A 15,523-nucleotide genomic window follows, 5' to 3' on the forward strand; every position below is an offset into this window, starting at 1 on the left:
TTTGGCATGTGGCTGTACTAACCTCTTCCTCTTCCCCTCTTCCTTCTGGTGGGAAAGAATTAGCTATTTTTTTTTTCCTTTCCAATGTTTCAATTTTTTTTTGATGAAGAAGATTCCAATTGTGTGCAGACCACTGATTTTATTTCATTTTCCTGTTACAATTTAAATTAATTTTGGCAATTTAATTTGGTTGATACTTTCATTTTCCACACTGCATGGGCTGCATGGTAGTCTCCTATGTGCAAATACAAGTAAAACACCATATACTAAAATGTATATGGCAACAAATAAGAAGCATAAACGAGGGAAGCTTCTCCATTCCCATGTTGCAGCTTCTGCAATTATTCTTGCAACACAAACAAGTGAAAATGATTAATTGGTTGTCAGGAATACTTTGTACTAACCACAGAGAGCACTCTCTCAACAAAATTCCCCCAGCTGAGTCTCTGAGTCGCTGAATTCCAGCCTCCTGACAACACAATTTCTCATTCTTTCCTCATGAACTACCCCATTAATACAAAATATATGCCAAATCCCAGAAAAAAAAAAACCCCAATACTTCAAATACTCATTACTTGCAAGCTAAAGTGACCAAGCTTGCAATATCACTTTTGTATGGAGAATCCCATCTCTGGGGGAGGGATATGAACATCACCCATACGTAATAAATTAATATGCATAGGCAAGTATATATATAATTTGATGCATACAATACATGGATACAAACAGATGTGAATTTGTAAGTGGATGTTCATTGTAGTTCCAAATGTAGAGAAGCTTGTGGCCACATCATGTTGCTTCTCCATCTACAGAAAGTCAACCAGAGATTCTAAACTCACACAGCTGTTCTGGTAAGGAGCACATTTTTATCTGTGAATGAAATAATAATCAACATACCATAACATTTCCCATGTTTTTCATGAAAAGAGTTTGAACGTTCAAGAACCAAAGAACTGAACTGAGAAATTCTAGGAGCTAATCATTGCACTTTAGGCCAGAAAGTCTCCAAACATGGAAGACATGTTTTTTGAACATGCCTTGATTCAAGCCAGCAGAAGGAAATCACTATTTTTCTCAAGGAAGATGAGTGGAAAAAGTCATTCCAAGAAAGTTTAACTCCATTTCACTTCTACACTTTTGTAATTTGCATTTTCAAAGGATTTACTCTTTCCCTGTTTACACTTCTCCGCAGTTTCTCTCCACAGGGAAAAGAAGATGAAGCAGAAAGGTGACAGGAGTGAAAACAATCCCCGAATTTCTTCAAATCTCTCGTTTCTCAACTGAAGTTCACAGCAGGAAGCTAAGTAAGGAGAATCCAGAACGAAAAACAGGATAGAGAATCTTTACTGGAGTCTTAACTGGCTGAAAATCAGTAAATTTTCCTCTGGTTTACTGAAGTAAATATCACATGTGTAATGTGTAGGATAAAAGCATCTGGGAGCATGACATGACTTAACCACTGGAATTTAGGTCTCTAAATCCCCCGCCGTGCTTGCTGAAAATGGCACTGGCAGCTCCAGAAGCATCAATACCAGTTAATTCATCAGAAAGTTCAATGTGTTGCGAGTCATGTTCCAGGCATTCCACAAAACATTTTCAAGTCTTTTCTCCTAGGGAAAAAAAACCTTTGGCAAAGTTATCAGTGCAACACTGTATGCCAAAGACAAAGGTAGGCTATTCATTGACAAAACAAACAAGAAATGCCCTACTCTTCCACACAGCCCTTTAAAATAAAGGAAATTAACTCATATTGACTTCTTTTTCCAACTACTTGGTTTCTTGCAGAAAAAAATCTGCATATGCAAACCATTATAAACCAATGGCCTGGGTTGGAAGTCCCCTTTACGATCGTCTAGTTCCACACCCCTGCCATAAGCAGGGACACCTTCCACTAAACCAGATTGCTTGAAGTCCCACCCAGCCTGGCCTTGAACACGTCCAGGGATGGGCATCCAAAACTACTCTGGGCAACCAGTGTCTCAGCACCCTCACAGAAAAGGAAATTCCCAACATCCAATATTTAGATTGGATGTTGGGAATTCTCTCCCAACATCCAATCTAAATATTCCTTCTTTTAGTTTAAAACAGTTCCCCTTTGTCTTATCACTATCTGTCTGAGTAAAATGTCTCTTTCCCTCTTTTCTGTAAGCCCCCTTTAACTCCTGGAAGGCCACAATAATTTCCCTGGATTCTTTTCCAGGCCAAACAACCCCAACCCTCTCAGTCCTGTCTTTACAGGAGAGGCACTCCAGCCCCCTGAGAATCTTTGTTGCCCTCCCCTGGATGAGGAGGAGACATAAATGTTCAAAATATAACACACGGTCATTAATCATAAATGTTCATAAATGTATCCCTAGGATGGACAGAACCCTCTCATCCAGTTTGTAAACAGCTGGCTAGCAAGTGTAGGAGATATTGAACAAGATATTTTTTCCAGCCTTTTAGGATAAAAAGGGTAAAAAGACATACTCCAAGAAAAGAAAATGCGCAAAGCAAAATACATTCATTTTTTGGTTCTCAAAAGTTTTCCATAATTCAACGATAAACTGTATTTGGTAATGTCCCAAGTCAAAACTCCAGATAATATCTACTTAATAAAATATTTAGCCAAAAGTAGGGGGAACTAAGAATTAGGCAATTTCAAAAAATTTTTTCTGAATAAAAGCTATATTAAAAAGACTTTTTTCCCCATTATGAAGCTACTTCATGTACAGAAATGCTTTTCCTGAAAGCTGCATATCAATGTAAGCTCTCCAACTGTTCTACTTCTTTATTAACTTCTTTATGTGTGAACCTTCATAAAACATCCCAGTAGGTGACTGATGTAGAGTAATCGTTTGAAATAAAACCTGCAATAATATTTTGCATATCTGTCTCTGCCTTTTAATTTAGAACACTATCTTATACTGCCTTGCACATATAAGTGATGGCACATAAGGAAACAGTAGATGAGAAGGTATTTTGACATACAGTGATGATTGATCACTGTCTTTTTTCCCCCATGATGGTAGTACTATAATTCAGCATCTTGTTGATATTTATTGTAGTACACCACATTGAAATGTATTACCATTCCTGAAAATAACCTTTTCTGTCGACTGCTAACCAAGCATTTAGATCAACAGATAAATATGTAACACTGCCTATGCTACCATTAAATACCTGCAGCAAATGTCAATGACATTGTATAATATGACATAGTTTTTATCAGGGGCAACCTTCTTTAATGCCATTTGAGCTGGCAATCCTAAACAGCCAGCACTAATCTAAAAAAACCCAGGGGACTGCTAAATCCCAGTAAGAAGATTGGTGACCTAGTCCTGATTCTGGCATCAAACCAAATTAGGGTTTTTGCCTTCTACCTCAGCAGCAGAGATCACACCAGCACTGGCACCACACAATCTCTAAGTGTACTGATGGGTGCTCCACACAGTTTGCATCCTTGGGAAAACAGTGAGCACTCCTTTCACGACAATGCAACCGTGCTGGGGGCACTCGATAAAAAATAAACAGTCTGGAGCATGTTTTTGGATCTGGAAGTGTGAGAGCCATGTCTGCACGTGCACAATGGCTACAGAAATACCTGTCAAATGTGATGATTATCAAATGCATCCCAAGTGCATCAACAGACTGCATACTGTATAAACTGAGGTCTGCTACCAGCTTATGAGCACTACCCTCTGATTAAATGAATATAAAAACAGTCTACACAATTTCTCAATTAGAAGTTCTGTTCTCAGCACATTTATTAGCTTTACACATTTGCTAAATCGTGACATAAAATAATAAACAGTATTCCATTTATGAAGGCCTTTCAGCAGAGAAAGTAACCCCCTCACTCAGCTTTCTTAAGAGCACAGATTGTTTGGGCTAGGATTTTAGCTAGACATGCAGCTGATCCATTGGCTTAATGCCTCCTGATTGCCCTACAGCCTCCTGCAAGACACTCTGCAGTAACTCAGGCAGGTCCCTTGGGATTCATGCAGCAGCTGAAGCTTTCCAGCAGTGGCTATAAATATTTTCCTTATTCTACCTATACTTGGATAAACTCAGCAAACACTCATCTCTCCTCATCTCACGTGCTAACTAACTGTGCACAAGCCTAGTACCAACATATCAAGGGGAACCAATCACTACCTGAGATATAAATAGTCCTTGGCATATATTGACAAAAAAACCCCCATAAACAGTTTGTTTATTTTCAGCTGAAAAAGCTCTACTGTCAACACAGTCCGATTTACAGAGTAATCTTGCCATATGAATTTAAAAGCCACAGAGCTCTCTCTGACCTACATTGCCAGCCTGGAGTGAAAAAAAAAATACACTGCAGAGAAAGAAAACTGCTTGAGGCAGAAGAGGGAGCAGGATGATCATGCTTTTAGATTTGGGGTACTTGAGATGGTATTGCACCATCAATCCTGGGGTTTTCATGAAAACTAACAAATCCTGTTCTCAAGCTACATCCAAGATTTATCCACTTCAGATCACAACCATTTCTGCCAGAGTGAGATAAACCATGAGAGACAGACCTTGCTGCCTATCAACACTTTGCTTTGCAAGCAGATACTTCACCACCCAGTCCTGTCTATGATGTTCTGTTCACTGTATCAACAGACAAGGATGAGAAAACATAAAAGCAGAGCAGTGTTGCACGTGGCTCAGCTGGAAAAAAAATAATCACCCGTATGAGGCATTAAGATTTTCTTTGACATGGTAATACATTTAGAGGATGATAATATAGTGAAGATTTACTTAGTTTGGGTCTGGAAACGGCAACTCTAAGTGTAAACGTGGGGAGAGCACCTATAAATTGGAGCAACTAGAGTTGATGAATTTAGACAGCTCAGTTGGGACTGGAACAAGCAGCAGGCACTTCATTGACACAGAAACAGAGCAGGAAACACGACAAAATGCAGGGAGGCTTGGCAGGAGCGTGACTGGGCAATGACATGAAAATCAGCAACTTCTGTGTTGGTTGGGCATGAGGTAGAGGAATGTACACATTGTACAGAAACAGCAGAAGGCTTTGAGTGTCCATTTGGAAAAGGGAAAAGACAAAGCCTGTCATCCACTCTTTTTTATTTATATTCCAGCAGTCATTAAAAAATACATGCAGAGGTTGGGTGCTGGCTGCACAAGGCACTCCAGTAAGAAGCTGGAGGCTCTCTGGGGCCAAGACCAGCCCAGGCAATAAGCCTGGAGAAGACAAACATGAAGGGTCTGATGCAGTCTTACCCTGGCGAGGCCATCAGCAAGGATGGTGCCAAGGACAGGACCCCTGGAGCCAACAGACATCTCTCAGTCTGGAGTGAAAGGCAGGTGGAAGATCATCCTCTCCTGGGCTCTTGCAAACAGATTAACCAGCAAGGAACCTTGCAGTACCTCAGTTTGAGTGTGCATGATCAAACCTAGTTTTCAAAAACTTTGCCAGATGGAGAACAAGCTCCTGTTGCCTGGCTTGTGTCCAGCTGCTTCCCCAAGGGGAGGGAACAAGAGACTATTTCAGTAGAAAGTTTTCAGCTAACCATTTATTCCCAAAATATATGCAGTTTCAGAGCAGCTAAAAGTATTTGTCAATGTAGGTGGACTGCTCACAATAGTTTTCAATGTAATGAAAAATGGCTGGCACCTCCAAGGTATCAAAATGAGTATTTTTGCCTGATAAACTCAGCATTTCACTGCACAAATAATTTTCAGAAACTATTAACAAAAGGCACTAGTTAAGAGGATTAGATGTAGAAAATGTAGATCTGGAGAAAATGTGTACAAGTCTTTTTTTCTGTTAAGCTTCTGGCATTTGACTGTGACCATGTCCTCTGCTGTGCCAAAATGTGCAATTTAAGGTTGCACCTGCTGTCCACTTGGTACATCTAAAGGAGTGACTTAGTTTTAATTTAATTTAATTGGTTCCTCATTCAGTCTCTAAAATACTTGCATGTGAACTGGAGAAAATATCTATCTAGTGGTTTAGGTGTCTGCCTGCCAAGGTTATAAGAGACCTTCCCCCTGAATAACACACAGCCCAGATGTTCCCAGCCACAGGAAGCTGTGGGGGGACCTGAGCCTGCCCTGGCAAGGCAGAAATTCTTCAGCCCCACTTCCTCTGCCTTGTGGAATTTTGAAAAGGCTTAGCTCAACCTGACTTGTTTTGATTTAGACTTCTTTAGCTTCAGTGAAATAAGAATAATAATCATAATCACTAAAAGGGAGCCCAAACATTTTTATTTTTGTTTTAATTACCAAACTGAAGGAAAAAACCCTTTCTCTTCTCAGCCTCACAGTTGATTATTGAGATCATTATGACACTGGTGCTGATTTCCAGATCATTATGCTTCTTGAATTGACAATTATTTTAACTCATAAAAAAAAGACCTACAGTATTTGGAAAAAGCAAGTCAGAAGAACTGTTTATTAACTTTATTCAGCTGAAACATATTCAGGCAATACTCAGACTCCTACTGACATGTGTCAGGTAACATAGATCTTAAGTGAATCCCCTGGCTAATCCGAGTCAGCCCTAATTAGAGGGTCTGGGAACAGAAAACATGCTGTGTAACAGCGACGATGCCTCTCAACCCAGCCACTTTTACTGAAACATATCCTGGGGAAGAAACAAGACCCAAAACAAAGGTCTTCATATTAAATTAAGTGAAGTGTAAGCAATGAGTAGGTCAAAAGGAAAAGACTTATTTAAAAAACTCCTCTTGCATTCAATAATCAGTTTCACATGTAAAGCCATTTGCAAGAGACTGCGTGGAATTCATTAAACAATTAAAATGTGCAGGGGGTAACCGAAACTGTATCCTTCAGAATGCAGAGTGCATCTTATTACAAGGTTTCCTTCCTGACCTTAAAACCTACCTCAAAACCAAGGAGAAATTTGATGTTATTAAACTCCCTGTGAAAAAGCAGCTGGCAGGTCCACACACGGAAACTCCCAGGGAAGGGCTAACTGGGACTGTGTGGGGAGGGGACCACAGGGCCATGCAGTCCCCCTCTATCATACAGAAACACAGGAGGATTTTTCCTCCAGAGGGAGTCTTGCAGGTCAGGAAAAGCAGCACAGGCAGCCACTGCTCTCCTTCTTTGCTGGCAGAAGTGGCAGTGCAGAAATAATTCTGCTTGTTCTCAACCCTTCAAGCCTGTCCTAAGACAAGCTTGTAGTCACACTTTTTAACAGGAAAATGAGAAATTAATGCGAGAAGCAATACTTCAACTATTAGAGAATCCATTTATTTCATGTCCATTTTGTCTTCAAAAAGGATTATCAGCCCATACTTTTGTAGGGCAGAAAGGGAACAGTTCACTCCAGTCTGCCTTGGTCCATGTTACAAGTCCTGGTTTCAAATGTATGAAAAGAAAACTTCTTGCTATTTAAACTCAATCATGCTACTCTGATGTCACCTGAGGATGTGGGGAAATCCATTAAGAAAGTGGGGTCTCCACCAGGGATGAAGTCACCAGGAGTTCATTACAAAGGTGTAACAGTGGCTACAGCATGGGACACCGAACCACTGCCCAAGTTGCGTGACTGAGAAAACTGGAGTTAAAAATACCCATCTACAGTGTATTTTTACTAGTCCCTTCCCACCTCAGCTGACCCCCACTCACTCAGAAGTGGGGTTAACAGTAATACTTTTTGAGTTGTTGTTTCTCCATGTGTTGTGCAGCTTATCTGGATCCTACGTCAATTTGCTGTTTGATGTAGGGCTGCAGAGATGCCACAGACAGGCTGCCATGGAAATATTTGTTTGCATTCACTGGTGGCCTGCATGATAAGAAAGTCTGAGTGGTACAGGAATGACGAAAGAGTATAAATTACCAATGGCCTCAGACAGCTGAGCCTTTCAAAATGAAATCTAATTATTTTACCATTTATTTAGACAGATTATGTTACAGCTTTCTGCCCTCACATTGTGAGTGACAGCATGTATATATTTAGAGCAGCAACAAAGACAAATTCCGACTTGTTTTAGGAAGACACTTTAAATTAGGCTATGTGTAATGGAGAGCATGACAGCTTGTTCCACTTGCATCTTTTAATTAAAATGCAGTGGTCTAGATAACAGAAAATTGAGATGGGGCAGATATGGACAAAAAGGGAAATAAATACTAGAAGAAACATATTGTACTACAGCATTTGAAAGCTCCTACTTAAAGCTGAAGAAACCCAGAAATAAGTCATTTTTGCTTGTTTTCTTGAATCTTAGGAAAAACTTGAACTAGTGCGTTCATTGCCTTTTTTAGGTTATCTGAAATTAATTTGCAGTCTTGGATCTTGCTTTCTCCTTAGCTCTTCAAAGCAATGAATGCAAAGCATAAGTCTAGCTTGCTTAAAAGAGACAATTTGAAATGCAGTTTTGGCCACAGCTCTGGCCTTGGATGCTTTGACAATCAACATTTCTGAGCATGATGCTGGTTGGGAGAACACAATGAACAACCCAAGGAGAACCACTGCCAGCAGCGGTGAACATCTGGTGGAAACCACCAGGCTTTGTCCCTCTGAATGGACTGCATTGACTCCTGTGATCCAACGCCCCTCAGAAATCCCCAGGTTCTTCGTGACATGGGAGAAACAGACAGCTGCCCTGAGGCTGTTTGTCTTGGCAGACTGGGGACAATGTCAATGTACAAATACCTCTTTCCCAAAAGCCAACAGCTTTCCCTGGGGAGGGGAAGCACCATCAGGTGGCCATCCCACCTTGGAAAGGAAACCCTGCTCTGAAATATGGCTGCCACTACCATCTGCAGGCTTCTGACAAGAGCAGCACTGGGGGCACAGATGGTGACACTGGTGGTTTATGGTTTTGGAGGAGGATGAATGAACAGGTTGGGTTACCTCCTTAACCTGGTTTTGGCTTGTAACGTGTTACTGCATGAAAGACTTTCTGGGTCAGGACAGATAGAGCACACAGGCAGCAACACTGCAGGGCCTCAAGGGAAAGCTTTTACCTGGTATTTGCTTAAGATTCTTTCACTGAATGGAGACTACATTAGATGACCCCCTGTTAACCTCAGCTTTGAAGTTGGCTCCACTACACTTTCCCTCATACATCTCATACAACATGAAAAAACCCCCAGTGTCACAAATGCAAAGTCCTGAATGTGAGAGAGATTGAAAGATATAGCAGCAGACAGTGAAAATGTTCAGCATTAAAAATGGAATAAGAAAGAGGGGCTTCTGAAACAAAGGGCAGCAAGGGCATAATGGATTAACCAAACTTGCCTCAGAAGTGTCTCAATCTGTGCGTACGTGCCACGTCGGCTGCCAGGTCATTAGTGGGATGAACACATAATTGATAAGTTGCAGGTTGCGCTCTACTGGAGAGCAATAAACTCCTTTAAATTACATTAATATTTAACATACATAAAAAGCATTTGTCATTTGCAAAGCACTTTATAGAGTAACTGATGGATTCTATAATGATCCCCAACTCCCAGACTAGGGAATGCAATTCTGGAGAGATAAATACCTGGCCTGCATCCAAATCAAGATTCACTGACAGAGCTATTATTCTAGCTCAAAATTAGGTTTCTAAGTTTCTGGTCCTTCCAGATTACATTGCTTTGAGCCTTCAGTAGGTAGAAGCATGATACACACAGAGCAGAAAGAAAGGAGTTGACAACACAGGGTGACATTTCTGACTCACATTTAAAAATTGTCGCATCCCTACCTTGGGTCACTGTCACTCTGAAAGATGCAGTTATGTGGGTTGAACACAAGGAATGGAAGTATTAAATATCTGATTGCCATGTTGTCTGTCCCTCTCCCTTTTCTTTTAAAGAATTAGTCTTGGGGTATTTACTGACCTCCATAATTTGTTGGGTGCCTTACTATACTTTATATTTTTTATATATATAAGAAAGAACTGAGATTAGCTCACTTGTTTACAGCATGGTGATAATAACACCAAGGAAGTAGGTTCAATCCCTGTATTGGCCATTCACTTAGGAGCTGGACTTAATGATCCTTTTGGGTTCCTTCCAACTCATAATATTCTGTGATTCTGTAAAGCTTCATGGCTTTGTGTGCTGCTGACAGAGAATAACACACATACATACATACATACATGCATACACACACACAGACACACAGACACACACATATATATATATATATATGTATATATATATATCAGTATGTGTTTATGCTTGTGCATATATACATTTCCCCCCCATTTAAACTGATACAGTGAGTTCACTTGAAGGTGATCCTTAAAATATGATAGCATTTTTCTGAAATATGATGGATTGTTTCTCATGCTGCAGCACTGAGTTTTTGTTACTGACACAGAACTTTATTACCCAAAACTTCTGTAGAACTTCGGCCTCCTACACAACTTCCTGAGATGTCTCCTGAGACTGACCCTCAGCTTTCCTGCCCTACTAACTCCCTTTGTGAATACTTTTTTACTCCTCTGGAGAAAAAGCACAGTGAAGGTCACATCATTTGTCTTGGCTGCACTCAGCACTCTTTTGCTGTAGCTAAACTTTATGCATGTAGGAAACAGACTTCCTTTGGATCTACCAAGAATTGCCATGGGCTAGAGTGGGCTGTGCCACAGAAGCACCTGCAGTTGTATCATCAATACAGATGCAAAGTCTGAATCACACTGTTTCGGGCATGTAAGGTGTATCACCATCCCATTTGCACTCATTCCCTGAAATATTTGTTCCTCCTAACTAATTTTTGTTTCAATGTACCCCATGGTCTACTCATCATCATAGCCTTACAGCTTCATCATTTTAAAGGCATCCTTTTAGGAGATCTCTCCTCATCAGTATTACATTCTGCCTGGGAAGCCTGATCATCTTAGAAGCAGATAAAATGATTACTGATGACAGTCAATACAACTTGAAAATATTTCAGCAATGTGAGTAGAAAAAAAAATCATACAAAACTTATATTGGACATTATTCAAGAGCTATTCAGAACTTGCAAAGCAGAAGGAGAAATTTGACAAGCAATAAAACAGGACGGCTTCCATATGCCAGTATTTTTATGCTTCAAGAGAACTCAAGTAGTGAAAGAGTGAAACTTCTTATAAAAAGTATTATTCACAGCATTTTTTTGCATAAGTGGAAATCTAACATAACAAATCTCCCTTTCTGCTCCATCTTAGATTCTGATAAAGCTCAGCCTGCTAGACAAGATTTCCATACAAATCTTATTTGGTAAGATTTGCTTGATTGTATTCCAAAAAGTGACTCACATTTTACAAGCAAGTGTCAAAAGCTGAAATGAGTTGACTCTTTCCATCAAAGCCAGTATGAGTCATTCCTCCAGCTTAATGGCTCCCACACTATCCTTGAGTGACAAGACTGAGACTGCAGGTCAAGAAATGACCATTTAATAGTCACAAAGGACGTGTCCAGATAGCCAGTCCTAGGCTGAAGGAAACAGCATGGGACTTGGCCAGTGAAATTAAAAGATACTCAGCCACATGGACAGCTAATTTGCTGTAAGAGTAGTAAAATAACAGCTTCTGTTTGCAGCTCACTCCTAGCATGACAACATTTGACCCAAACTGTAATGCTAGGGTTAACTATAAACCAATAAGGTTTTTCCTCACCTGCAACTCTCCAAAGCCCCTAAAATGAGAGCAGTTGAAGGACAAGGGGGCTGTGCACAATGTGATTGTAAAGATGCCAAAGATTTGGCTCCCAGTCAGGTACTCCTTTTCTCCATCCTTTCTCCTTCCCCATGCTCCTGTGGATTTCCCTTTCAAGCCTGCAGACTATTTCATCCCTGCCTTCATACTCTCCTGTTTGCCCCAGGTGGATTTTCTTCTCCATGGAATTCAGCAATTACCCAAAGGATGGCTGACTTAGCCAGGCCCCCCAAGACTCATCCTTCCCCTTCAGCCACTGCTTGGTCAGGCTCAGCCTTGTCTTGTGTTCATGACCTTCTGACCTAAGACGGGACAGGCTGGTCCACTGCCCAAAAATCACCTTGATGACAATGACTGAATGGAGAAAGGGTCCACCCTGAGATTCTGAATTTTCTCATGCTTACTCTGAGATGCTAAATGTGCTCACTTTTTGCTTTTCTGGGGCCTTCTGGAGTTGAAGGCATCCTCTTAGCATGGGTCTGCCCACAGGCACAGACTGGCTTTTAGAGTGACAGCAAAGATCATCCCTCCCAAAAGTAGGTTCCTCTCAGAGTCCCAGCAGGGAAGGCAAGATTCCTTGCAGAAAAATCACAGCATCTTTTTGCCAGTAACATTCAATTACAGTTATGATTCACAGACATCATGGAAAAGCACACAAAACTCTCCATTCTCACTGCTATTTGCACTTGACATTTTCCCCACTTGCCCAGGGTGTCTCTCATACCCACAGTAATCTCACAATAGTCAGAATTTCTGTATGGACAATGACTCAATGGAAGACTCAACTCAGTGAAGTACCAAGGAAAAGAAAAGCCCAGTGAGATCAAAATCCTTATTTGTTTATGGGCTTTGTTGCCCATACTTTGTTTTCTGCATTCTGCTGTGGCTTTTACAACAGAAAATTAATCCACAGTCTCTGGCTGTTTCAGGGAGTGCTCAGAATCCCTCACCTAGCACAAATCTGTGCACCATCTCCAACAACCTCCAGAGAAAACAATGAAAGTTTCTCTGTGCTTGGCACTGGTGAAATACCATGCCATTCATCCTTTTTGTTAAATTAGAAATACAATGTTCACCATTTATCTCCTGACAGGATGAAAAAAAAAGGTGACAAAAAGCCCTTTACCTCTACTTCACAGGCATACTCCGATCCATCCAGGAGCGTCACTTTGCATTGCATATTTTTCGGTTTCTTGACGATCTTTAGAGGAGACTTGGAAAGTTTGCTAGATGAAGATTTTTGAGAGAGCTTGTCGTCCTCTAGCTGCTGATATTCCAACTGTTTTGCACTCGCAGCAGCAAACTCCTGTTCTTTCTCTGTAGCCTATAAAGAGAAAAGAAAGATGGTTTTTGAAATAAGATAAACCAATCATGCCCTCCAATTCACTGTACATGCTGCACCCAAGCATTTAAGTGAGCCTTTTTTGGGAGCTTGGACAAGAAAGCCACTGGTGCAGGAGAGAGTCTTTACTGAAAAGATTTCCCATATTCCTTCCAGCCCTCCCTTCTCCCTCCAAAATGTACAGAAATGCCCACGAAGGAGGGGCATTCATGAAAATATTTTAAGGCTTCTGCTTTTCCCACAGGTACAAAATCCCACTTCCTGTACTTGTTTTTTGGCATTTTGGAAGCACTGAGTAATCAGAAAATTTTGTTGATGAACAGATACTCCTACACCTTCCTGATAATACTCTGAAGTCCTGTACCTGTTAAATAATACGATGTTTCCATGGTGTCATATGAATAGAAAAACACCATCAAGTTTGCACTAATTTTGCTGTCAGTGGCAAAACAGTCCCTGAATGAGAGCATGGATCCCCCCTGAACAGTGTGAATTCATAAGGGGCTGCTGACATCCCTGAGAGAGTGAAAGGCTCCTCAAGCACACAAGCAAAGGGTTAAGAAAACACGACAGAAGTGAGGGGCCAAACAACTTTAATGTGCAGCCAGCTGGCTAAACATACAGGATGAGAGGATGAGTTTTGCTCTCTCCTGATGCCCAGTAAGTGTCCCAAAGCTGGAGAGAAGGAGGTGCTATTTGGAAGAGGGGCAAGAAGTAAACGACCCTGGCTGCTTTTGCTCGGGTTTATCTGAGGGTCAGGCCATTTGAATTTCCCGTGATGCAGCTCAGCCCCCAGTCCTCTCCACAGCTCTAGATGAAAGCCAGAACAGCTCTACAGCATTTCACCCTTCCTAGCAACAGCACTGTGCTGCAGTCATTACCCTTCTCATCAGTTATATCCCTGGTAGACTCCAAACAAAACCTCAACAGGAGTGCAGTAATACCTTAGCTAAAGCTCAAGTTAAATAAAAACATCTTTCTGTTATCTCACTACAAGGCAAAAAAACCCAACCTGCTCTGGCTCTGAATTATTTCAGTGTAATAAGCAACAAGCATTAGTGGAAATATATTGTAAATTAATCCTGCAAGTCTGTTTCCATTCATTGTATATAATAAACCTTCATGAGAATGGAGCAAATCCATCCAAAGGCTCTAAGCTGCTTTGAGACCAGAACAATGTTGCATCATATAACCTGAAACAACATTGTACCTCTAATCACAGGGTACTGTCCCTGAGTGATTTCATAGAAAAAAGCTTTAAGTTCCTCCTGACAGTGGGGGAAAGGACAATTTGGAGCTGGCTGTGATCCCTACAGTGTTAGCTGCCACCAAAGCCCACAAATTACAAAGAGGTATAGCAAGACCTCACAGTCCTCCTCTACCTGCAAGGAGGACACAGCAATGGCCTCCTGGGCATTCCTGGATGGGAAACTGGAAAAGAGTGGGCTTAAAAGATAAAAAGGCAAGAGTTGCTTTCAAAAGCTATTGCATCTCCTGGGCCATGAATGTTCTTCCTCAGGAGCAGCCTTGCATCAGCCATCTCTTCCCCCATCTGGCTCCAGCACAAGAGGAATTTCTCCTTCCAGCAGCTGGACACCAGCTCTGTACCTGGACGTCAAGGTCCTCACATACCTTGAAAACTGGTGGGACAAGAAGGCACAGTGTAGGCAAGTGGATCAGCTGTTTGCTGAGCATTCAACACTCACAGCAGCTGTGCTGAAGAGGGAGAGACCCCCCGGGACCACAGCAAGGCTGGAGGCCAGCGAGCCTTCTACCACATCTGCAGCCAGCTGGCAATTGGTCCAGCCTTGTGCAAGGAGAAAAAACAACACTGAAGATGCCTCCTGCTTGGGCCCCTGTGCAAAACTGCATTGCTGCTGGTGGGAAGAGGGGCTGTGATGATTTCTGTATGTTTTGTCAAAAGAAATCTGCCAGAAAAGGTGCACATGCATATATGTTGGTAAAAAAATTAATTCCAGTGATGGGGAAAAATGCACTGTCTTACCCACTGGCTTATTACATCTCTCATGTGAGGGTTAGCCCTGTGCTCCAACAAAAAACAACCAACAAAATACCCCAGCATGGAACTAATCTCTTTCAAGAAAACAGAAAAGCTGCTTGAGAAAAAAATACACAAGGACACCCCTCATCCATTTAAACCTTAGAACCATACTCAGCCTGCAAGCAATTTATGTGAAACCAAATGGACTAGTCATTATTTTCCTTCATAAAGACAGTCAGTAGATCAGGACTACTGCAGAGTTTTGCTTATTTATAAATATTAAAAAATATTACTGAGGTTATTTTGTTTGTTAAGGTTCCCATCTACATTAAGATCAGGGGGATGTGTCTAGGTTAAAATCATACAAAAGGTTTTCCTCTCATTTTTCTGGAGAACAAAACATGCCAAGAGCTATTAGAGAAAATTCCCCCAAACTATGCTGACATGTTCAGGCATTGAGGTACTTTCAGACTGTATTAAGTCTCTTCTTCCTAAAGAAACCTGACATCCTGGAATCCAGGAAAAAAAAATGGCCAGTGAAAGACCCATGTACACAGTGAATTATTT

At 41.2% G+C, this 15,523-nt stretch overlaps 1 protein-coding gene across 16 annotated transcripts in view; it reads right to left on the reverse strand.

Moving 5' to 3' along the window:
• The window catches only part of EPB41L3 (erythrocyte membrane protein band 4.1 like 3), a 94,727-nt gene that overhangs the window by 45,961 nt on the left and 33,243 nt on the right, over positions 1-15,523 (reverse strand). For all 16 annotated transcript variants that reach the window (XM_054285236.1, XM_054285233.1, XM_054285231.1 and 13 more), the window contains exon 3: positions 12,739-12,936. In XM_054285236.1, the coding sequence (XP_054141211.1) occupies positions 12,739-12,936 (198 nt within the window). The remainder of the gene's footprint in view (positions 1-12,738; positions 12,937-15,523) is intronic.

Source organism: Melozone crissalis, unplaced genomic scaffold, assembly GCF_028551555.1.
Source record: "Melozone crissalis strain CALT ecotype California unplaced genomic scaffold, PUWL_Pcris_2 ptg000042l_1, whole genome shotgun sequence".
NCBI lineage: Eukaryota > Metazoa > Chordata > Aves > Passeriformes > Passerellidae > Melozone > Melozone crissalis.